At 40.0% G+C, this 24,092-nt stretch overlaps 1 protein-coding gene and 1 long non-coding RNA gene across 2 annotated transcripts in view; one reads left to right on the top strand and one right to left on the bottom strand.

Moving 5' to 3' along the window:
- Positions 1–593: 593 nt before the first annotated feature.
- LOC123591079 lies at positions 594–5,177 on the bottom strand. Its single transcript, XR_006709106.1, has 3 exons — positions 5,025–5,177; positions 4,103–4,324; positions 594–1,258 (listed from the first exon to the last, which is right to left on the bottom strand). It is a non-coding gene; the product is annotated as an uncharacterized LOC123591079 (long non-coding RNA).
- A 26-nt stretch (positions 5,178–5,203) lies between these two features.
- The window catches only part of GNS (glucosamine (N-acetyl)-6-sulfatase), a 56,375-nt gene continuing 37,486 nt past the window's right edge, over positions 5,204–24,092 (top strand). The window contains exons 1-8 of the mRNA XM_045464851.1: positions 5,204–5,628; positions 11,047–11,106; positions 13,637–13,843; positions 17,207–17,272; positions 17,707–17,805; positions 19,465–19,632; positions 21,478–21,560; positions 22,809–22,927. Coding sequence (XP_045320807.1) covers positions 5,437–5,628; positions 11,047–11,106; positions 13,637–13,843; positions 17,207–17,272; positions 17,707–17,805; positions 19,465–19,632; positions 21,478–21,560; positions 22,809–22,927 — 994 coding nt within the window. The 5' untranslated portion in view covers positions 5,204–5,436. The remainder of the gene's footprint in view (positions 5,629–11,046; positions 11,107–13,636; positions 13,844–17,206; positions 17,273–17,706; positions 17,806–19,464; positions 19,633–21,477; positions 21,561–22,808; positions 22,928–24,092) is intronic.

Below are 24,092 nucleotides of genomic sequence, written 5' to 3'. Positions count from 1 at the left end.
TTATCCTTTAGTACATTTCGTGGCACTTTTTTTCTGCATTACTTCACCCTGGGCCCCACAGATTACAACGTAGCCAGCCCTGTCTGCTGTAGCGTGCTTTTCTGCTCCAGGCCCCACTCAAAGCTGGCAGCCTTCCACGTCACTCAGCGTCACGCAGTATACAGCTGAGGCAGTATGCATAGAATAGGTTGCATACAGAATACAGAAAGGTAGAATGAGCACTGGGCTTCCTTCTTTGTAATAACAAAAGCAAGATGCAGCAATTTGTTTTTGCCTCGGAGACCATGACCCTGATACACCCCTGGACCCCTACAATCCTTTACTGAAGGGACAAGTCCCCGAATTTTCATAGGGTCCGTCACCCACTCCCGAGAGCACATGCGTCATATCAAAGATTGCAGCCTGTTAGCTGCCTCTTGTTCACCCTGCCTGATCAGTATGTCATGGGTGCAGCGGACAGATATGATATTCTGCAGGGTGCCCAGACGGTCTAGATCTGTTTCGACTATGACATATCGTTATAAGAGGGGTTTTAAAATCCCGGACCTGTTAATTACTTCATCTGTGTCATTTATTACGTTTCCGTTGACTGATTTTTCCCTGGTTATCAGTCACATTTTCCTATTTGGGATCCTGTGTAGTAATTTTTTTTTTTTATTACTGGATGCAGGACATTATGAATTTCATATTGTTGAGTATCTGGATTTTGCAGTTTTCTTTTCAAGTGTGTGTGTCCTTCTGCAAGTTAAGGCAAGTTAAGGTTCTTGCAGATCAGCTTCATATTTTGAGACTTGTATTTAAACTTTGTCATTGCAGGTGTACAATACTTTTCACTCATGGTAATTTAGCCCCACTACTAAGGTATGACTTTTTTGCATTCTCTACTGAATACCCCCAGTGATCAAGGAAGACTCTTCTGGCTAGTTGAATCTCAGATATTTCCACTGAGAATTCTTACATGTTTCTGGTTATTCGTTGCCTTATCTTATGATGCCTTCCACCCTACACACTCACATCTTAGTATTCAACAAAACCTCAAAAGGATATCTGTGCAGATTGATGGAGCTTTTCCTTCTCTTTGGAACTCTGCCCCACAACTTCCAAGTACCTCATCCTCCCCCAAACTTCATCTCTGTCCCCTCAACTCATCTTCTTTCTACATGGAACGCTCTCTCTGGCTCCCGGGTTCAGAATGTGCCTCCAAGTTGAAAGCGGTCAATTGATTCCTTTTCACACAGGGATCAGAGTCCTGCACTGCCTGTTGTCCGTTGTGCAAAAAATACATTTTGTCCTGTTTTCTGGTTGTTTATAGCAAGAAGGTTAGTCCAGCCCTATTACTCCATCATGGTCCGAGATGGAGATCTTAAGGTTGTCAAATATGTAAGTGAAAGATATTTTTACTTCAAAGGTCATGATAAAAAGTAGTGTTGTCATAATGGAAGTTTCATGCGAACTTTTCAAATAATAGCTGGGTTTAATCCATTTTTGCTTAAGGTCTAGGAAAAAATGATAACATTTTAAAAAGTGACTTATTGGGGCACCTTGGTGGCTCAGTCGGTTAAGCGTCTGACTTCAGCTCAGGTCATGATCTCACAGTCTGTGAATTCAAGCTCCGCATCGGGCTCCGTGCTGACAGCTCAGAGCCTGAAGCCTGCTTCGGATTCTGTGTCTCCTCTCTGTCTGTTCCTCCCCCGCTAACATTCTGTGCATCTCTCTCTCTCTTTCAAAAATAGACATTAAAAAATAAATAAAAAGTGACTTATTTTACCAAGACAATTTATGACAAATTAATTTAAATGATGGGGAAATGTTTTAAAGAGTGGTAAGTCAAATATATAACCAGACACCAAATAATAACATTATACATTCTATTCTGGATGTGACAAACTGATCAGTTGTCAGCTATTGTGGATTACTCCTCTAATAGGAACTCCTATTAGCAATTTTTAACTTTTTCACCCAACTGAAAACATTTGTCTGGTGAAAAAAGATTTGAGCCATTTCAACCTGCAGTTGGGCATTTACAGTCACATGTCAGCACAGCTATTATGATGATTAGAACAAAGGGCTGCATGCTCTTTAAAAACCACTGCAGCACATGAGCCATGCACAAATCACTACCTTGATTTTGTTAGAGGCAAGGCTGCCCTCAAAGCATCTGAGGTTAACTACTTCAAGAATCTGAGACTGTTGTGTATCTTATTTTCAGGTTCGACTACCATATGGAATCTTCTTTTCTTAATCTTTTAAACATATGTGCTTTCCTTAAAGCATCTAACCATAATGAAATGGTCTGCCCATTATAAAAGTGTTCAAGCCTTGCAACGCAGGCTCAAAGAAAATTTAAGGACTCTAAAATATATTTTCAATGACTCAAAAGACAAACCAAAACACAAATGAGATGTGAGAACGTATTCAACAGTTGACAAAACCCAAATATAACATTTTTAACTACAATTTAGAAAGACACTTTGGAACGTTTCAATTAAAGATGTGATAAATTACAAACTCCTGACGTGGATGTATATAGTGGGCACCTTCTCAGGTCATTCGTAAATTTATTTTACTAAAGTACTGATATAAAATTGAGGGTAAAAAATTAATAAATATGAAATTAAAGTGGTAAAGATGAGTGAGAAAATCAAAAGAAATTATCTTGACATTGAGAAGTAAATAGTAATAATTTTTTTCAGATAACAAAGATAGTAATTGTCTAAAATGAAAAGATAAATTGCAAATGAAAGTAATAAACAGGCCCGTGAATTTTTTGATAATCAATTTGTGAAGAAAATCATATAAGCTCATTAAAAATATTTAAATTTCTGATTTGACCTCAAGTTGACATAAATGAAGACAACATAAACTCGTAATACATGATTACAATAAGTGTGTGTGAGCGTGTATGTGTGTGTATAACCAACAATGAACTGCGAGGATGAAAAGAAAATTCTTCTGAACTATCAGTAATAAAAATCAAATACTGATCAACTATACCAGAGAAAAGACTAAATTATCTTCCTATTCTCTCTATAGAATATTACAAAGCCACTGTCATATAAAAGATGATTGAAGGGTTCATAGCCATAAAATGTAGGGGAAAAAAACATGGAGAGATGTATCTGGTAGTTCACTAATAAAAATATTTTTTATTGTGAGTGTGAGCCCTGCATCGGGCTCTGTGCTGACAGCTCAGAGCCTGGAGCCTGCTTCGGATTCTGAGTGTCTGTGTCTCTCTCTCTCTCTCAAAAATAAATAAACATCAAAAAATTTAATAAAAAATACTGTTTTAAAATTTTGCATTTGTAATTTGCAATATTTTTCAACTTTTAAAAATTGATAATACTGGTATTTCTTTCTTAGCCTAAAAAAATATTCACTTTGTACCTAATTTTGTATTTGTAACTATTATTCTTTTTAAGGAGCCACCCTTGCCAACTTGTATACATATAAGCTTCATGCCCCACATAATCTGATTTGTTCCTGTTATCATCATCTCTCCACCTAATTGACCTTTATCCATTCTTGTCCTCTTCTAATCTGTACACCATGCCACAGCATAAAGGATCTTATAAAATTCACATATATTTTTTCTCCCCTATTCTTCCAGTGATTTCCCATTAGCTTTAAATGAAGACCAAAATCCTTAACATAGGATCTGGGTCCTGTCTACCTCTCCCTCTCCTTCTCTCCCTCTGCTCCAACTACACTGGCATCTTTTAGTTCTTTGAATGCACCACCTCAGGACCTTTGCACATACTGTACTGTGCCTAGGAGACATTCTACCACCGAACCATTCCATTAACAAGTCATCTCCTATTTAAACTTCACATGGACACTGAAAGTTTACTTCCTTAGCCTATCATAAATTCGGTCAGCCCCCCACCTCCTTAAATGCTCATTGCACTTTTTACTTTTCCTTCACAAAACGTCTCCTTATTTGTAATAATACACTTCTGTGATTATTAGATTGTATATCTCTCTGCAACTAGATTGCAAGTTCCAGATGCCTAGCATTTGGAATAAAGTTGGCACCTAATTGTAAAGTCTCTACCATCATACTTTATAATCTAGCCTTGAAATAAAAACAGTGATATAATCTTACAATTTGGGGCATGGAAGCAGGTTCTTTTTTTGTGCCAGAAGTCTTACTGGAAGTCTTTGATTTCCTAGGAGTTATTCCACCAGCTTGCAAAATGAGCCCAGCTTGAGGCTGTTACCCAGTACCATGGCCATCTGGGAACTACTCTGACCAGATTCCCAGCATAATTTTTCTTGCAGTGGAACTTCACTTCACTTTGTGAAGATTCTCTTGCCTTCTGTAAATCTATTTAAAAAAAAAAAAAAAAGGCAACACTTCCTTTTGCATAAATCTTATAGTTGTACATGTGACATTTCGATGTATTTCCACAATTATTTTTACCTCACAATAGGATAGTATTTAGAGAAAATATACTTTGTTAGGAGCCAGGAGGTACTAGTTGTTGTTTTGAATTGGAAATAAGCCTTGACCCTTCACCCTGCCAGGGATAATTCTGTTTTTATAGACTTCAACAGAGAGTTGAGATAAAGCTGTTCTAGAGCTACCACAGAAATATTTATAGTCCTAGTTTCATGGAATATGTTCCCCCAAACATTACTTAATGTGGTTGGGTGACTGTTTCAGGGGTTTTGTTTTTGTTCAATATGCATATCCTCCAACAACCTCTAAGACGGCTTTCAAAAATTCACCGAAGACTATTAGGGTAAATATTAAAAAATTCACCAAGGAACATTAGGCTGTCAGGATATCTCTAAATCGTTTGCTTGTTTGAAATCATGTTATCAGCCGAGGCTTGAAATTAAGAATGCTAATCTGGTATCCAGCTCCAAATTTAGTAGGTGGGTGGTAGAGAAAATTAGAAATGATTAACTATAAGGCCATCAGTGAGTGTGGACTCGGAGATTAAATATGACAGAGCCGACTTCGCCCACCAGCTGATCTTACTATGCGGTAGGTTCACTTCTCTCTTCTCTTAATCGCTTACTGTGAGCTGATTCTCTCCTCCATTCCATCTTATCTTCTCTCCATTTTAAACCTTACACCAACCATTAAGCTTCACGTCCCCCGAGAACCCATCCCCAGCCTGAGAATGAAGCAAGTCCAGGTACGGCTCTCGGACCTTTTTTTCGCCCACTTCCGGTTTCCGGCCGGGTGGTCCGTCCTCCCTCCCCTTCCGCCCGCAGTCCTTCCCTATCGCTATTCACGTGATTGCTCGGTGTGCTCCGCCTCCAGTCCCCGGCTCACGTGATCGTGCTAGGGGAGAAAACGCCTGACCCCCAGCCCCGGGGCCTTTCCCGTGCAATCCCTTTCTTCCTGCAGGTCCTTCTCCTCTAGCCTTTCAGACACCTGCGCCTCCCTCCACTCGGTCCCGGGGCCGCCCCGGCGCTGTGTCCGCCATGTGGCTCCTGCCTCTGGCCCCAACTGGGCCCCGGCGGGACAACCCCCGTCACCTGCCTTCCTGCAACCCAGCGCTGCTGCTGCTGCTGCTGGGCAGCTGCCTGGGGGTCTCTGGGGTGGCGGCGGGTTCTCGGAGGCCCAATGTGGTGCTGCTCCTCACCGACGACCAGGACGAAGTGCTCGGCGGCATGGTAACTCTTCTATTTCTGCCCCGCCCCTCCATCTCCCGGGCTGACCCCCAGTTTCCTTGCCCTCTTTCGCCGTCCCCACCCCAGTTCCCTCAGCTGGCAGCTTTTCCCCCCGGGAGAGGTTCGCTTTTGCCACGCCGGACCCCTTACGGAAGTTCAGGGTTTGCAGGACTCTATTTCCTCTTTCTCCCGCGTCTCTGTCTCGCGTCTGAGTAGACACCTGCACGCACCACACGGAGCTTCTAGTCTGGACCTTAGTGCTGCGGAGCTCGCGTTTACAGCTCAAAATGAACATGTGGACGCCAGTTAGGGATGGGCTGAGCCACCGAGGAGCAGGTGCGGGCTAAAAGCACGCAAACTTTTATTGCTCTTCTTTTGGTTTGAAGGATCAGAGGTCAAGTCCAGCCCTCTCTGTGAAGGACCTAGGCCACCTCTGAATTTGTCCCTGTGTACAATGTCTGTGCCTGATATTTATTTGTAAAATCAATGCCGAGATGAACTAATCCGGTAGGTAGGTTGTCAACTACTCAGGGAGTCTTTTGCCTCGCAACAATCAAGAAAATTCAATTAGCCTGATTGAACACCTGGCTGCTGCATTGGCTACTGCTGTCCGTGTTCCATTTTAAATGTTTTGTCATGAGACTTCGTTCTTGCCCGGAGTTCATTTTGCTTCTGTATCTTAGAGATCTGGAATTTACGACCTTCAGGAGCACTCAGCCAGCCCCCTAGTCATGAAGGCCCCAGAGAGTGGCTTTCCCAAGGCGCTTAAGTAGTTGAAACCCTCGGTGCTCTGATCCTGGGTATGGCTTTTTTTTTTTTTTTTTTAAAGGTCTGCTTTATTTTTTTCTTCCTTTCAGTTCTCTTGTTGCTTTCAGCTTAATGTTGAGACTATGAAAACACTTCAGGCAAGAGGTTCCTAATTTACACTGTGTGGGAATTCCCTACCTCACTGTCCTGCAGCTGACTGCAACCCATGAGTGAGTTGTGAAATCAGTTTAGTGAGTAGCTACGAGCATTTTTACTTTCCTGTGGAATAAAGTAGAATAGAAAATGTTGGTGTGGCACATGGGGCAAAGTATACAATCTATATGTATATTAGAGGGTTATGGATTAAGATGTTATTTCTTACTCAGGGGCTGTGTCCACAGCTATGAGACTCTTTTCTAGTTGATGTTTAAGATGCTTGCATTTTGACTCCATGCTTCTTCCTGCCACATATGCCTCGTTGCCTTTTGGTTTCCACTCAGCCACATTGACATTGAAGAGTCTTGACTTAAATGCTCTCCTGGAATTTACTTTGTTCTTTCCATTTCAACCACTGCTCTTACCCTTCTCACAAAATTCCCTTGAGGTATTTTGTCTAGGGGGCACCTGGGTGGCTCCGTTGGTTAAGCGTCCCAAGTCTTGATTTTGGGTCAGGTCATGATGTCACGTTTCCTGAGATCCAGCCCCAACATTGGGCTCTGCACTATCATTGCCGAGCCTGCTTTGGATTCTCTTTCTCCCTCTCTCTCTGCCCTTCTTGTGCACACTCTTGAGCGTGCACGCTCTCTCTCTCTCAAAGTAAGTAAACATTAAAAAAAATTTTTTTTAACGTTTTGTCTAGAAAAAACAAGCCATCTCTATAAAAAAATTAGTAATAGCATAGTGACTAAAACAATTAAAAGGTCAAGCTTTCACATCTCTGGTGAAAACAAAACTTTATCACTAAAATGTAAGGAGTTCAGAATTGTCTTAGTTCTTAGGGACCACAGATGTGGTCTGTATATATTTGAGTTCTTTTTCCCCTAGCGTGTTGTGTTTGCTTCTCTAAACCAGTAGCAGATTCTTTTTTATAGGCGTTTGTACTAGAGAGACGAGCCAAAATGGAGTGGAGGGCACAAGTCAAATTTAATGCTTCCAACTCTCTGGAGTATTCTGGCTTCTCTTTTAGCCTTTTTCAGAATATTCTACCACTAGTTGTTAAAGAGGACTTGAAGGGAAAGCACTAAGACAGTAACTGTTTGAAAACCTACTAGAGCCAGTTAAGAATGTGAAGTATTAAACTTGTGCTTCAGTCATTACAGGAGTCCTCTGCTGTAGGTATTATCCTTTCCTTAAATAAGAGGAGACTAATACTGAGAGGGGGTTTAGTAACTTGGCCAAAGTTCACATAGCTAATAAGGGGCAAAATCTGGTGTCTTACGATCTCAGAGCCCCATTTTTCTCCTATTCTAGAACAGTGTGGTAATAGTGACTTACCAGATGCCATTCCACGTGTCCACATCAGCATAGACACTTCTACCACAGATGAGAGATTCTTTAGATAATACTGAGGAGCACCAGTGGGATCACGGAAATCCTTAATTTACATGTAAAAGTCTGTGTATTATCTTTTATGGAGATAGTGAAGTCTCTGACTCAAAAAAGATTGTGAATTGCGGCCACAGTTGGCAAAATAGCTAGTCCCACCAGACTAGCTCAGGTCAAAGGATTATAGCATTTGTGTGATTGTTGTTTCATGTAGAATCTTTTGGTCATCTTTGAAATAGCCTTTTCTGCATCATCTTTAACATTTCACTGTATTTGTTTACAGGTGTCATCTGTGGGACTTTGGGGCTTTTGCTTTGGGAACAGTTCCTATTTCTTGATTTTGCTTGAATGTCGTTATGGTGTGATGGACACAGTGTGCTTCACAGAGGCACAGGTTGCTCTTTTGTCAAATCATTCACTCTGGGAAAAGTGACACTTGGAATTTCAAGGAAACGAGGGAAGGAGTCATGATGAAACGTAGGAGAAGATGGCATCACGTGCTTGCTTTATTTAAACCAAAGAGGTCTTTAAAAGTGGTTGTTAAAAGAAAAATTAGCCATAGATTTTTTTTTAGAATTGTTAAAACTTTATTTCAGAGCAGCTATACACAGGAACCAAGAAAGTGAATGACTCCTTAGGATTTTTATGGAAGGGTTTTGCTTTGGATGAGTTAAAGTATAACACATCTACCTATATTCAGGTATAAGATTGGCTGCTGCTTAAACAGTATTGTACATCCTTTACCTGACCAGCCTTGCAGCTGTCTTTTCTTACATCTTAAGGCTCCATTTTAGTATTCAGATTAGCATGGACACACATCTTCAGTACAGTGTGGTTTCTTGTCTAGGATTTATTTGGGGCATCTGGGTGGCTTAGTCGGTTAAGTGTCCAACTCTTGATTTCAGCTCAGGTCATGATCTCACAGTTTGTGAGTTTGAGCCCGGAATGGGGCTCTGTGGTGACCGTGCAGAGCCTGCTTGGGATTCTCTCTCAGTCTCTCTGCTCCTCCCCTGCTCACACTGTCTCTTTCAAAAATAAATAAGTGAACTTTAAAAAAATAAAAGGATTTGTTTGATGAAGCATAGATGATGGTTATCACCACACTGGTGTTAACAGTATAAAAATTATGGTCCTTAATGTAAGTGTCTTACTTCCAATAGAATCTGTGTTCTTGTGCAGCCTTGCATCATCTGCTGGCTCCTGCCTGATGCTTTGACCTTGTCTAACACCACAGTCTCCTTTACTTGCTGTGCTACTTCTGCCATATTCGCCTTCTTTCTATTCCTCACATGTGCCTCTTTCCTTTTCTGGCAGCCCTCGTACTTCCTATTCACTCAGCCTGAAAACACCTTCTCCTGGATCTTTGCCTGGCTGACCTCCTTGTCATGTGATGCTAAGCACCAAAGTTACCTGCTGAGAGAGGCTTCTCCTGACCACCCATCTAAAGTAGTTTCCCCCTTTCCTCCCACCAGCTGTAAGCACATCATCCTGGTTTACTCTGCTCATAGCGCTTTTCACTGCCTGAAATGATTATTTACCTGTTAGTTTAAGTCTCCAAGAATACAAAGGTCATGAGGGCAAGGACCTTCTGTCTTTGATCCATCATTGCCTAGATCAGTGCCTGACACACTGATGAATTATTAAGTGTTGAATAAGTAGGCTATAATCACACGGTGTAGGGGCATGTGGGTGGCTCAGTTGGTTAAGCATCTTGTTCGATTTCAGCTCAGGTTATGATCTTAGGAATGTGAGGTTGAGCACCGCGTCGGGCTCTGTGCTGGGCATGGAGCCTACTTGGGATTCTCTCTCTATCTCTGCCCCTCCACCACACGCACTCTCTCTCAAAACCAAAAAAATTACACAGTATAGTCTTACTATAAATCAGATACTCTTCAGGAGCTTTGTGTGTTGACCAGACAGTTTGAGGATTAAGTCCCATATAATCAACTGACGTAGTCCTTTTCCCCACTTACACTTTGATTTCTCATTTCCCCTCCCTGTGTCGTCATAACTCAGATTTTTCATCACACCAGGGTTTCAGTCAGCCCAGTATTCTTTACCTAAAGATAACCACCCAGTGATGTTTTGTGGGAGATCATAGCCAGTGACATTGCCTCTGAAGGTTAGCGAAGACCTTGTATATTTGTAGCATTTCCTGGGAACCTATTATGGATCTACTCATGAAATTATGAAAGGTCTTCTTGAATAAGTTAGAATTCTCATCCTTTCGAGTTTATGGGTCCCTTGTATCTTTTACTATCTATAGAAATCAGTGGGAGAGAGAGTGATTTATATAGTATTGTAAACAAGACCCTTGTTACCATATATTCAGATTATTTTTAAGGAATTATTGCACAATAAGATATACTTGAACTGCACGGAATATGGTCTCGTATTTAAAAAGTACTTCAATAACATTGTGAACTGATTCATATAATACAACTAAACTGAGCCTCTTTTTGTCTGGAATCTGAATATTGTTAGTGTTCCTTTTATTTGTATTTAAATGACCTTCATACTTTTATCCTCACTCTAGGATTTGAGATTAATTGTTCTACTATTTGCCACCTAGTTCAAGTCCTTACCTGAGGTGGTGATTGGTCTAGTGCACAGGGTTTTGAGCTTATATCTGAAAAGCATGATTTAGGCTCCACTACTGAATGTGTGATATTTGAGTCCTCTTCTGGGCCTCAGGGCTTTATCTGGCCTTGAGAATCTAAGTGTTATTTCTGTTTTAAAGGGTGGAAGGCTCCTTTCATATCCTATCCCACAGCCTGCTTCTAAAGATGAATTAATGGAGATCTGCCCTGTCTATCTTGTAAGGGGGCTGGTGACAAATGAGAGCACCAAAATTTCATCACATTGAAATCAGCATTGCTGGAATAATGCTGTCAGCTGTGAACGTTCCCTTCCTGCAAGCATTATGACCCCTCTGAACTTTTGCACGGGACATAACTGACTGTAACCAAACCTGTTTGGTTCATCTCAAGAATCACACAGGACTCTTAGTGGTTTCTTAGTGTCTGATGGAGCTGATAATTGCGAGTAAGATGCAAAAACCATGAGTTTTGGTCTGTGTGTTTTGTTTATTGGAGGAAATGGTTTAACAGATAATTATTTACTTTGCAGACACCACTAAAAAAAACCAAGGCTCTCATTGGAGAAATGGGGATGACCTTCTCCAGTGCTGTAAGTTTTGAATTTAATTTTGTGAGACTTCCTGTTCATGTTCTAGGAAGAAACCCTCTCTTTCGGGTAGTCTATTGTAATCTATGTGGTTTTTTTCCTAGTTAGATGCCTGATGTAAAGGAAGAACCTTATTTAATGTGATTTAAATTCTTTTAATTGAAGCATCAGTTTTTACTAATTGAACGTTAATTGTAGATATTGTCTAAGCCAGTTTGCTCTATAGCTCAGAACTAGAGAATTTTGTTTCAAAACGTCATTGTTGGAGGTTTGAAAATGGATGTTAGGAGTCATGTAACATTCATGCTATGTAAATTGCCTTGTGGTAAATGCTTGCAGGCCATGTTACAAAAGTCCAGTTAACCCTGATCGTCAAACCTGAGAAAGATATAGCAACCAAACAAAACTGACATCTGTGTGTGTATGTATATTCACGTATGTGTATACGTGAGATACAAATATATACGTGTGTATAAAGACGGATGTAAAAATCCGTAATAAAATACTAACAAAATTCAGGAACCATGCACATAACCGAGTAAGTAGTAGTCTAGCTTAGCAGGAAATCCATTAAACACCAGCACAGTGTTGTGCTTAAGAGCCCAGAGTCTGGAGCTGGATCACCTAGTTTGAATGCCATCTCTACCTCTTTTCTAACTGTGTGACCTGGGGCAGGTTTCTGGCCCTTGGTCTCCCCACTTGTAAATGGGAGTACTAAATCCTATCTCAAGGTCTTTGTGATGGTAAATTAATTGGTACATGTAACACAAGCACTTGACTCATAGTACTACATAATGGTAGTTATTACACTGTCCACCAACAAGATCAGTAGTTGAAAAATGAAAAATGTGATGCTTGAGAGTCCTCCGAAATTTAGCATCCTTTCCTGGTAGTTTATTACGCTGATAAAAGTGCATCCTTACTGTGATGAGTATTTCAAACAAATAGCATACCACGCCTTATAGCTGAGGTGAAAGACTGAGAGCATTGCTGTTAGGAACGAGACAAGGGCATAATACTTGTCACTGAATGCTTTTCTGAGCTGTCTGGTCATGGGTATCTTGTGGAATTAATTGGAAGACTGGAAAAGACAAAATTATTATTTCCACTTCTTTGGATTTTTTACCTAGAAAACATGGAACTGTTGGAAAACTTTTTAAGTTAATTGAGTTTGGTAAAATAGAAATGAAAAAACAAAAATAACTTTCTTCTGTATAACCAGTTAGAGAAGTACTGGGGAGGAGAGAGAAAAGATCCCATTCATATAGCAGACTCTAGGAATAGCTGTTGGTGGCCAGTAATAGTTAAGACCTATATGAATAAAGGTACAGAACTTCATGAGCAGTATAATAAAAAACCTTTAATATGTAGATACACCCATCATTTTCTGTGGGAATACACAAGATTAGTTTATTCTGATCAGAATCCCAACAAGATTTTTTTTAGGCTGAATAAAGGGATTTCAGATTTATCTGGAAGTATAAGTAGGTTAGAACAATCAAGGTAATTTCTTAAAGGAAGAAATTGCTCTTCCAGATAATAAAATGAAATATGAAGATACAGTAAACAGTGTGACATTGGCCAAAAAATAGGTCAGCAAACAAAAATGGGAAAGGAATCCAAGGGTTGCCAATGTAAAGATTACAGAAGTCAAATATCTAACAAAATTAAAAGGCAAAAGTAAAAAATGGCAAGTATGTATTTGTAATGTGACTGAATCCTTCCTCAACTCAAATTTTATGTAACAAGAAGCTCATGCCCCAGGAGGAAAAAAATGTGCAAAGCTCGTGAACAAATCATTCACGTAAACATAATTGGTCAGTATGCATGTGGAGAATGTTCATCCTCACCAGTACTTAAAAATGCCAAATCCAATTTGAAAGGCCAAAGAAATGCTGAGTATTTAAAAGAGACAATATGTAATTTTGGCAAGGGTGTGCTTGAATGAGCATTCCTTCCCTGCTGGTGCGAGTATAGGCTAGTATTAACTCTCTGTAAAGTGGCTTGGTGATGTGTACTAAGACCTATACAAATATTGGGTAGAATGGGCTAAATTTATTGATGATAAGTGCTAACAGAAATACAATTAGAGCAGAAAAACTATGTCCAGTGTCTTAAGTGACACAGGAAATGTATAAAACTACAGATTATCCTGAAAACTGAACCTGTGCCTCTCAGCTACATTAGGTTCAAGTGATACTCTTTATCTTCGTTAAGACCCAGTTCCTACCTTGTAAATATTTCTTTGGCAGATGAGATTAGAATCACTGTTATTCTGCAGCAAGAATCCAACTGCAAAAGAAATCTGTTCTCTTGGTTTGTTTTATCTGATTTATTGTCTCCATTATGTGACTTAAAGCAGCTCTGAAGTGTGTCATGTGTTTAAAAAAACAAAAACAAAAAAAACTCTATTCCATGGGAAACTAGAAATTCAAAGTTAGAGTATTGAACAGCTTTCTTTATTCTGTTTAGAAATGCTAAGAAATCCATCTTTCTTGTGTAACTGGGTTTTTTGCTTCTGTTCCCTTTGTAGTATGTGCCAAGTGCTCTTTGCTGCCCAAGCAGAGCCAGTATCTTGACGGGGAAGTATCCACATAATCATCACGTTGTTAACAACACTTTAGAGGGAAACTGCAGTAGTAAGTCTTGGCAGAAGATCCAAGAACCAAATACTTTCCCAGCAATTCTCAGATCAGTGTGTGGTTATCAGACCTTTTTCGCAGGGAAGTACTTAAATGAGGTATGTTAAATGATCTAGTTATTCCTTAAAAAAAAAAAAAGCCTTACAAATGTGAATTAACATAATGCATGTTGTTTTTCAATTAGTATCCATTTGAGTCATGTTAAAATGTTTTTGGTAGATGTTTTCTCCTAATCTTCCCATTAAACAAGAATTTACCTACATGAAAATATTTGCATGATTTGGGTACTATAGTTATTCTTCCCTTTTTTTTTTTTTTTTTTAAGTTTATTTATTTTCAGAGAGAGAGGAGGGGAAGGGCAGAGAGAGGGAGAGAGAGAGAATCCCAAGCAGGCTCTGCCCTGCCAGTGCAGAGCCCAATGCAGGGCTTGAACCCACAAACATGAGATCATGACCTGAGATGAAATCAAGAGTTGGAGGCTTAACCGACTGAGCCACCCAGGTGCCCCAGTACTTCTTCCTTTAAGTAGCCTGATAGCATTTATTTAAAAATGGTCCTATGACTGCTGCTGTCTGATGCATCTGCCCTTTTTCTTTAAGAATTTTGCTTGTCATGTGGCTGTTTGTCATTTTTGTTTACATTTCCCCTTTATCAAGATCAAAGTGAAGAATTTTTTCCTTCTACCATCTTTTCTGCATCGTAACAACTTAAGACAACCCATGTTCTAACCTGACAAAAAATGGGAACAATATGTGGAGAGATCAGTAATGAAGGGAAAGCACTCAGAGCCTCGGATATTCAGGCCATTAAAGCATATGACTATGTGGTTGATATGCTGGCCTCTCGTGTGCCTGGATGGAGAAATACCCCTTATAGCCTGCCAAGGCCAGATTCCATGGCCCCCACATTTACCACATTGGCCTTCGCTTTTAGAGTTCAAATTTAAAGGAAATATAGTTTATTTGAGTGTTTGGGTTGTCTCTTCTAGTAAAACTAGAAAAGGGGATGCAGCACAAAGAAAAGATGTGTATTTTCTTATACACTTTATCCATGGTTGCTGGAGATCCTAATATCTTATCTGAATTTTGTGTTCATTCTTTCCCTCCCTACAATAATTTAGAGAACTTGCAACCTTGTGAGTTTGAAAGAAGAGTCTATTTAAAAAGAATCATGATAAATAAGTACAGATACTAGGTTATCGAGATAAGGATGTGGAACATAAACAGAACATGTACTACTTTGCATATCAAAGATCATATAACGTATACAAAATTAGGAGAAATTCATTAAAATATGAAGATCTCTTAGGGCGCCTGGGTGGCTCAGTCAGCGAAGCGTCTGACTCTTGGTTTTGGCTCAGGTCATGATCTCACAGGTCATGGGATTGAGTCCCCAGTGCAGAGCCTGCTTGGGATATTCTCTCTCTCAAAATAAATAAACAAACATTTTTTAAAAAAATATGAAGATTTCTCAAGGATTCTTCCTTAAATGTAAGGCAGTAGTAAACCTTGTCAAGGAAAAAAGGGATGATTCTATGGTTATTTATTCATCTCCTCAAAAAAGTTGAGCTCCGAAAGTAGATTTCATCATCAGCACAAGTTGTAGCCTGAGAGCTCATAATATTATTTTGGCCTTGTGAGCCACAAGGTTAGTTGGAGTATTCAGTCTATGCCATCAATAGCTCAGGAAATGAACCCTGTAGTGTAAGCCACGTGGACTTTTTCTGGAAAGGGCCAGAAGTAAATATTTTAAGCTCTGCAGGCCATGTCTTTTTTGTGATGACAGAATTCTCTGCCCCCACTCCCCATCCCCTTACCTGTGGGGGATATTTTCCCAGACCCCCGATGGATGCCTGAAACTATGGATAGTACCGAACCTTATATGTACTATGTTTTTACCTGTACATATGTACCTGTGATAAAGTGTAGTTTATAAATTAGGCACAGTAACAGATTAATAACGGCTAATAAAAGAACAGTTATAGCAATATAATGCAATAAAAGTTATGTGAATATGGTCTCTCTCAAAATATCTTATTGCACTGTACTTATTCTTCTGGGATGATGTGAGATGATAAAATACTACGTGATGAGATGAAATGAGGTGAATGACGTAGGCATTGTGACATAGTGTAAGGGGGGACTTCTGTATTTGATTCTGCTGTTGTAGCATGAAAGCAACCATACACATTATAAAAATCAGTGAGTGCAGCTGTGTTCCAATAAAAGTTCATTATCACTGACATTTCAATTTCATGTAATTGTCACGTGTCACAAAATACTCCTCTGTTTTCGTATTTTTTTAATGTTTGTTTATTTTTGACAGAGTATGAGTGGGGGAGGGGCAGAGAGAGAGGGAGACACAGAATCGGAAGCAGGCTCCAGGCTCTGAGCTGTCAGCACAGAGCCCGACGTGGGGCTCGAACTCATAGACCGCGAGACCATGACCTGAGCCGAAGTCGGACGTTCAATCGACTGAGCCACCCAGGCGCCCCTGTTTTTGTATTTTAAAGGTTTTTTTTTTTTTTTTTTTTCTAAATGTTTGAGACAGAGCAGAGAGAGAGGAAGACAGAATCCAAATCAGGCTCCAAGCTGTCAGCATGGAGCCTGGCATGGGGCTTGAACTCATGAATGGTGAGATAGTGACCCAAGCCAAAGTCGGACACTTAATGTGCTGAGCCACTCAGGTGCCCCTGTTTTTGCATTTTTTAATGGTTGGAAAAAAACTCCCAGCTTGCTGATCATATAAAACAGTTGGCAGGTTAGATTTGACCTAGTGGCCATTAGTTTGCAAACTCCTTCTTCAGAAATTCCTAGGATTATATTCTTTACTTTTTGACTGGTTTATGTGTTTGGGCAAATTGAGCATCTACCATGTTTCAGTTTTTATGTTTATTCATTTTTGAGAGATACAGTCGAGCAGGGGAGCAGCAGAGAGAGGGAGACATGGAATCTGAAACAGGCTCTGGGCTCTGAGCTGTCAGCACAGAGCCTGAGCCTGATGCGGGGCTTGAACTCCCAAACCGTGAGATCGTGACCTGAGCTGAAGTCCGATGCTTAACTGACTGAGCCACCCAGGCACCCCACATCTATCATGTTTCACGCACTGATCTAAAAAGATTTCTAGGGGCGCCTGGGTGGCTCAGTTAAGCGGCTGACTTTGGCTCATGTCATGACCTCACAGTTCGTGAATTCAAGCCCCGTACCAGGCTCTGCACTGACAGCACGGAGCCTGGAGCCTGTTTTGGATTCTGTGTCTTCCTCTTTCTCTGTGTCCCTCTCCCACTGGTGCATGCTTGCTTGCTTTGTCTCTAGTAAATAAATAAATGTTTAAAAAAATTAATAAAATTAAATGTGCCCATCTTTAAAAAAATTAAAATAGAGTAAAAAGATTCTAAAAGTTTCCTTTCTGATCTGGTCATGTCTAAGGATTTCTGATGCCCCACTTGTCTTGCTTTCCAGTATGGAGCCCCAGATGCAGGTGGACTAGAGCATGTTCCTCTGGGCTGGAGTTACTGGTATGCCTTGGTGAGTGATTACTTAAGTCATTGGCAATTACACGCAGCCCTACAGATATGAAATATATTTACTCTCTAATTTAGTTCTGATTTTTCACATAAATTGCTTTGTGTTTATGAGTAGCTATTTTATCTCCTTAAAACAAAGTCTGTTGATTTACAAGTCACTCCCTGCAGGATATTTTTCATGCATCACACAGAGTTTAACTACATTTTGCTGTTCTACCTGACCTACTTGTGGCATTTTAAACTAGGACATGTTATTGAAACTATGTTAGCAGTTCATAAAACTTCAGAGAATCCGATTCAGTATTGACTTAATTGCCTTTTTTTTTTTTTTGGATGTCCTATCACTAATTAAACAGTATAAGTTAGCCCAGCACGATTTTGACTTTTGTTTGGGGTGCTGACCTCCTAACAACTTTTACTTTCCTGCCTTAATAGGAAAAGAATTCTAAATACTATAATTATACCCTCTCTATCAATGGGAAGGCACGAAAGCATGGTGAAAACTACAGTGTGGACTACCTGACAGATGTTCTGGTGAGTTACTGAAGCTCTGTCCTTGCAGGTTTGTTTTACAAATGATCGAAGGCTCTGCCTAGGAAACCTTTGGGTTTGGTCATATTGAGTAATGCGATTGAATAATAACTTCTTTTAACTGCCAAGGAATATTTCCAACTGATTAATAACTCCTGAGGGTATTTTTCTTTGCATATAAGCCAGGCTCAAAGCTAATGTTCCTGAAATTCCAGCAACAAATCCCTTTTCCAAAGGCTAATCTCTAAGACTATAGAGATTACTTTGAAGAGGTTTTATTTTAGAGGTTTTTACTCTTGACCCCCGTTTCACTCACCAGCTATGAGATGGCAGCTTCACCATGAGGGTGGGGAGATAGGGATTGGGAGTTCTTAAGGCATTGTGTATTAATATATCAAAATTACTGAAACTGGGTGAATTTTAGGACTTTCCTTTCCTATTTAAGGTGTTTCTAATGACACCCCTCCATAGAGTATTCATTCAGCAAATATTTGAGACCCCAGCATAACATGTGTTCAGTAGATGAAGCAGAGTTCCTCTTGGTGATCCGTCAGAGAAATCAGGCAGGGTATGGGAGTTACTTAGATAACACTGACAGAGGTGAGATTGAGCTGTGCAGATCGGGAGAGAGGTTGCCGCAGACAGAGGGAACAACAAGTGTGAGGGCCCTGAGGCAGGAGTATGCTTGGCATGTTGGAGAATCCACAGGCTTCTGACAGGGCTCAAGCAGGTGGGTGGGATGGTAAAAGGAAATCGATGCAGTCAAGTATCCTTTGACTTTAGTGATGGGGATAAATGAAAACATAACAACTAGAACAATTTTTTTTTTTAAGTTTATTTACTTATTTTGAGAGAGAGAGTGAGTGAGCAGGGGAGGAGCAGAGTGAGAAGGAGAGAGAGAATCGCAAGCAAGGTCTGTGCTGTCAGTGCAGAGCTCAATGCGGGGCTCAAACTCACGAACCGTGAGATCGTGACCTGAGCTGAAGTCCAGAGTTGGATGCCTAACCGACTAAGCCAGGCACCCCTCAACTAGAACAATTAAAAGCATAACATGTATGTGAGATGTTTTCAGTTTCGTGATGTATCTCCAGGTAAGCAAATGAAAAATATAAGTCAACATAAATTAAAAACCTGGTGTTTGTATTTGGATTTAATGTTGTTCATACAGCTTAGCTGCTTTCACTGGCATAACTTACGATATCTATGCTCTGTGTATTTTTTATAAGATTAAGGTAACTTGATCCACCTGTCCCGCTGTTTTGAATTAGGTTGACTCTTTTTGTATTCTTCAAGGTATCAAAGGAACACTCTAAGCTGTTTTAATATAAGCTAATACTTGAATGGCCAAAGTACTATTTCTTTTCTTATGGGAAGCATAACAATCTTTAGATCATGTAAAATCATTAGGATCTTCATTCCTTTCTTAGGATGGTATATCTTTACATTTTTTGAATAAGTATTGCCTGAAACCCAAATATTTGTTTTAACAACACACTTGTAAGTAACTGTGACATAGGTTATGTTTCGATTAAGATTGTTAAAATTCTTAAGATTGCTTAAAAGTGAATATGACCGTATACTTCCTGTTTACCTGAGAACAAGCATCTCTCAGGACCTCAACTGTTGGATAGGGTCGATGATGATGGATTTTATGTATCTCAGGCTAATATCTCTTTGGGCTTCCTGGACTACAAATCCAACTCTGAGCCATTCTTCATGATGATCTCCACACCAGCACCACACTCGCCTTGGACAGCCGCACCTCAGTACCAAAAGACCTTCCAGAATGTCTTTGCACCAAGAAATAAGAACTTCAACATCCATGGAACGGTAGTTTCCCCCAATCCTTGAATTAAACCATACTCGATATAAGTAACTTGTCAGGGAGCCATTGAGCCAGTAGTCAGTTTTCCTTCCAGGTCTTTTAAAGGTAATTGTACCTGTCTCAAGTACAATAGATAGTGTAAACTTACTTCTGAAGTACAGATAAGCTTCCTTCCGCATATGTAGTTAGCAGCTGGAGCGTGCACAGGGAATATTAAAGAAATGCCATCTTTCCTGACTACAGGCTCTCTTGATAATTTTTTTTTAATTTTTTTTTTTTAATATTTATTTTTGAGAGACAGAGATAGAGCATGAGCAGTGGGGGAGCAGAGAGAGGGAGGGAGACACAGAATATGAAGCAGGCTCCAGGCTCCGGGCTGTCAGTACAGAGCCCGATGCGGGGCTCGAACTCCCCAACCGTGAGATCATGACCTAAGCCAAAGTCAGACACTTAACCGACCGAGCCACCTAGGCGCCCCACTCTCCTGATGATTTCTGTGCTGGTTCTCCTCAGTGTCTGAGGCACATCTGTTGGGGCTGAGCTAGGCCTGCAGCAGCCTCCTGTGGGTGGCCCTCACCAGGCCTGAGGCATGGGAAGGAGGGGGTGACTTAGTGCAGAATGATTGGAAGGGGAAGTTGAATGGAGAAATGAGCCAGAGCAGGGAATATAATTAAGGACCACAACCTAAATATTTGCTTTATATGCAGGATACTTATACATTCCTTGGCACAGGGGATAGGCAGTTCACTGATTCAGAGACAGAAGTGCTCAACTGCCTCCTGTGTGTTACCCAGAAATCTTCATTGTTTGTGAACCGGTAGACAGAATGAGTCTTAGAGTAGACTCAGCATTACCGTTTTCTAGCTAAGTGACCTGAACATGAGCAAGATGCTTCACTTCTGCTTTTCTGTCTAAAGTGGGACATGCTCATTCCTCATGCAGCTGCTATATGGATTAAAGAACCTAGAAATGAGCAGCATGTTGCCTGGCACATTGTAGGCAAATGCTTAAGTATGATTTTTAAAGCTGAGAGAACAGAGTTTTGAACTAGAGAGTCATTCTCAGACTGTTTCAAAAGCAGTTAATAGAAGTTCCCATGAGCAAGTAAGTTGAGGAATTTTAAATAGGTCACTCTTACAGGATTTCTCAGAGATATTCCTGTTCTAACATGAATTCCCAGGAGGACGATACACTGTATAGCATTTCTCAAACACGTTAACTAAGAACCTTTTGAGGATGGTAGTTTGGGAGATGGTGGCTTGGGACTTTATGAATAGGGAGGAGAGAATTAATGATGTATGGGAATGTTTTTGTTTTTTAGAACTGTGAGTGTTTTGTTTAAATGAGAAGAACCCTCTAGATTTGAGTTTGAAGTTTTAGGAAATTGCAATGATGAGATTTTTCCCAAGGCTCTAGGATGATCATCTTGGGTAGGAAAATAGAGGGTGATAGAATGATGGCTTATGAGGACACAACTTAATGGAAGGTAAAGTTAATATTTACCCTTTTGGAGTTTGGGCAGTAGACCCAGAGCATAGACTTAAAGTTACAAATTCAGTCTCCTTTTAGCCAGTAGTTTCTCAGTATTTTTTTTTACTAAATCTGTTTTAATGCTGCTAACAAGGAGTCCAGGCCTTCTCTCATTAGGGAGGTAGTAGGAAGAAGCTAAAAAACAAGTGATAATCTATAGGACGTGTTTTTACAAACACATGGGGCAGGGGAGAGGAAGTCTGAAGTTGCTTAAGTGTTCCTCTTTGCTGAAGTATAAAACGGTCCTTTTCATTATCAACTGGTAGTTTATTTGATTGTAGTAACTTGGTATTAACATTTTTTTTTCTTTTAAATTTTAGAACAAGCACTGGTTAATTAGGCAAGCCAAGACCCCAATGACTAATTCTTCAATACAGTTTTTAGACAGTGCCTTTAGGAAAAGGTAAGAACTGCTACTTTATCAGTCTGGATGGTCTTTGAGGACCTTTCCAAATCAGCCCATGAACAGGGGACTGCACAACATGGTTATCTTTGAGATAAAGTCAGAAGGTAGACTTTATCTGATTGATGGGAGAAACTTTGGTTGGGGGTCCGCTGCCCCAGAAGCGGACTGAGATTCCTTTACATTCAGGTGTATAGGAGATGGTCTTTGGACCCCAGGACTAACATAATTGCAAACTGGAGCCATTTGGTTAAAAAAAAAAAAAAAAAATTCCATTTGTCTGAAGAAAAGGTCACTTTGTGAGAATCAGGCCCAATATTGGTATAAGACCCAAAGGCTTAGACTAGAGCAAAGTATTTTCTTTGCTATTTGGAATTCCAAGGAATTGCATTAAGTCAATTCTTAAAAATCAATTACACTCTCTTAAGATGTATTTGGATTATACCAGGGATTAGCAGACTTTTTCTATGAAGAGCCAGATAGTGAATATTGTCGCCTGGCAGGCCATACAGTTTTTATCACAGTTGCCCAGCTTTGCTGTTGGAGCCCAGCTAGGCAATATGTGAATTAATGAGCATGACTGTGTTCTAATAAAACTTTATATAAAAACAATTTGTTGTTTAATGGATACAGAGTTTCAGATTTAGAAGATGAAAAGGTTCTGAAGATCTGTTTCACTGTGTAAATATACTTAATACTACTAATTGTATCCTTAAAATTTGTTAAGATGGTAAATTTTATGTCGTGTATTTTTTACCACAATTTAAAAACAAACAAAAACAGTGGGCAAACTGTGGCCCATCACCATGGTTTGCCAACCCCTAGTTTAGACCCTTAAACTTTGTTGTAGCATAGGTCTGTCTGAATTAATCTGTATTCATCAGTGCTGAATTGACAATTTTCTCTTCCAGTTGCTTCTGCTGTCATAACCAGTGATGATAAAGCTAACTGGTTATTAAAAGCTCCATTTATTTCTCTAGAAATCATTAAATTTGTAATGAACTAATTACATTCTGGAATTTTTTTTTTCCCTTCTGGAATTTTCTAATTTAGAAATTAGAAAATTATCTCTGTTTTTTTCCAGTGAGGGGTTTGAGGAAAGGTAGTTTGGGATTTGAGCTTTTTAGGGGTGTGGTTTGGGGGCTTTGTATTGTTTTGTTTTGGACTTTGCTCCCGCTCTTTTGGCAAAATCGCATTCCCTCAGTCATTGTTTCTGAAGTCCCATTGTCACCTTCTGTTTACATCCAGGTGGCAGACTTTATTGTCAGTTGATGACCTTGTGGAGAAACTAGTCAAGAGATTGGAGTTCAATGGGGAACTTAACAACACATACATCTTTTATACCTCAGACAATGGCTATCATACAGGTAAGGGGCAGGCTGGGGTATTCCTGTGACCTTGATGAGGTGCCTTTCCTCTTTCACCCAGTCAGCAGCACTGGCAGGCAGCTCTGGTCTGTTATAGGGGTGCCCAAGCCTGGAAGGTGTTGTCCTCAGGACTCCTCTGCTTAGAGGCTCTTCTCATTAGCATGGAAAGACCAGGTTTCATTATTTGCTCTTTCATATGCTAAAATACATGATGTTCTAGGAGTTGGGAAAGGAGAGTGAGCTTGCTGGGTTAAGAGGCAGGCTTTATGAAAGAGGTAGGAAACAGAACTAGATTTAAAGGGCAAGTAGACCTTAGAGAATACAGGTGTAAGAAATTTTACGAGGAAAGACCAAGATAAGGTTGTCTTGTGAAATTGTGAAAGAAGTTTTACTGATTTTGTGTGTGTGTGGTTTTATGTCTTGTCTTTTCAAAAGTGTATATGAGTCAGCCTTAGATCTGTGACTTTCCTTTTCTCCACTTGGATGTTCTTAAAAACCAATGGCTTCTTTCCCTACGTATAAATTTCACAAACTTCAAACTGCTAACCTGAGACTTGCTTGCATAGTAGCGGATTGATTAGGCATTTAATTTTTTTTTTAAGTTTATTTATTTTGAAAGAGAGAGAGAGAAAGCAGGAGGGGGTCGGGGGTCGGAGAGAATCCCAAGAATGCTCCTCGCTGTCAGCACAGAGCCCTTACTTGGGCTTGATTCCACAAACCGTGAGATCGTGACCTGAGCTGAGATCAAGAGTTGAATGCTTAACTGACTGAGCCACCCAGGTGCCCCTAGGCATTTAATGTTTTGTTGTGAATATTTTGAAGCACTCAAAGTAGAGACTAGTAAAATAACCCTCATTATCCAACTTCAATTTTTAGCTACATGTGACCAGTTTTTTAAATTCTTCTTACCTTCCCCTTGTTTTTCTTTTTTTAGCTTGGAAGGCTTTGGAAAAACTTCAGACATTGTGATTTTGTACATCAATAATTGATTGTGTATCTGACTGGTCTGTTATGTATTGGGATGTAGACAAAGTCCACATGCTACCTGTATTTTTTGTGTGCCCTAAGGTTGTCATTGCCACTAAATTCATTGGGGAAAAAATGTTTTTTGTTCTTTAACATCTCACATTCTAGATTTGGCTAATTGCCGTCTTGTGATGCTTGT

The sequence above is a fragment of the Leopardus geoffroyi genome, chromosome B4, assembly GCF_018350155.1.
Source record: "Leopardus geoffroyi isolate Oge1 chromosome B4, O.geoffroyi_Oge1_pat1.0, whole genome shotgun sequence".
Taxonomy (NCBI): domain Eukaryota; kingdom Metazoa; phylum Chordata; class Mammalia; order Carnivora; family Felidae; genus Leopardus; species Leopardus geoffroyi.
This window is presented reverse-complemented; position numbering and strand designations above follow the sequence as displayed.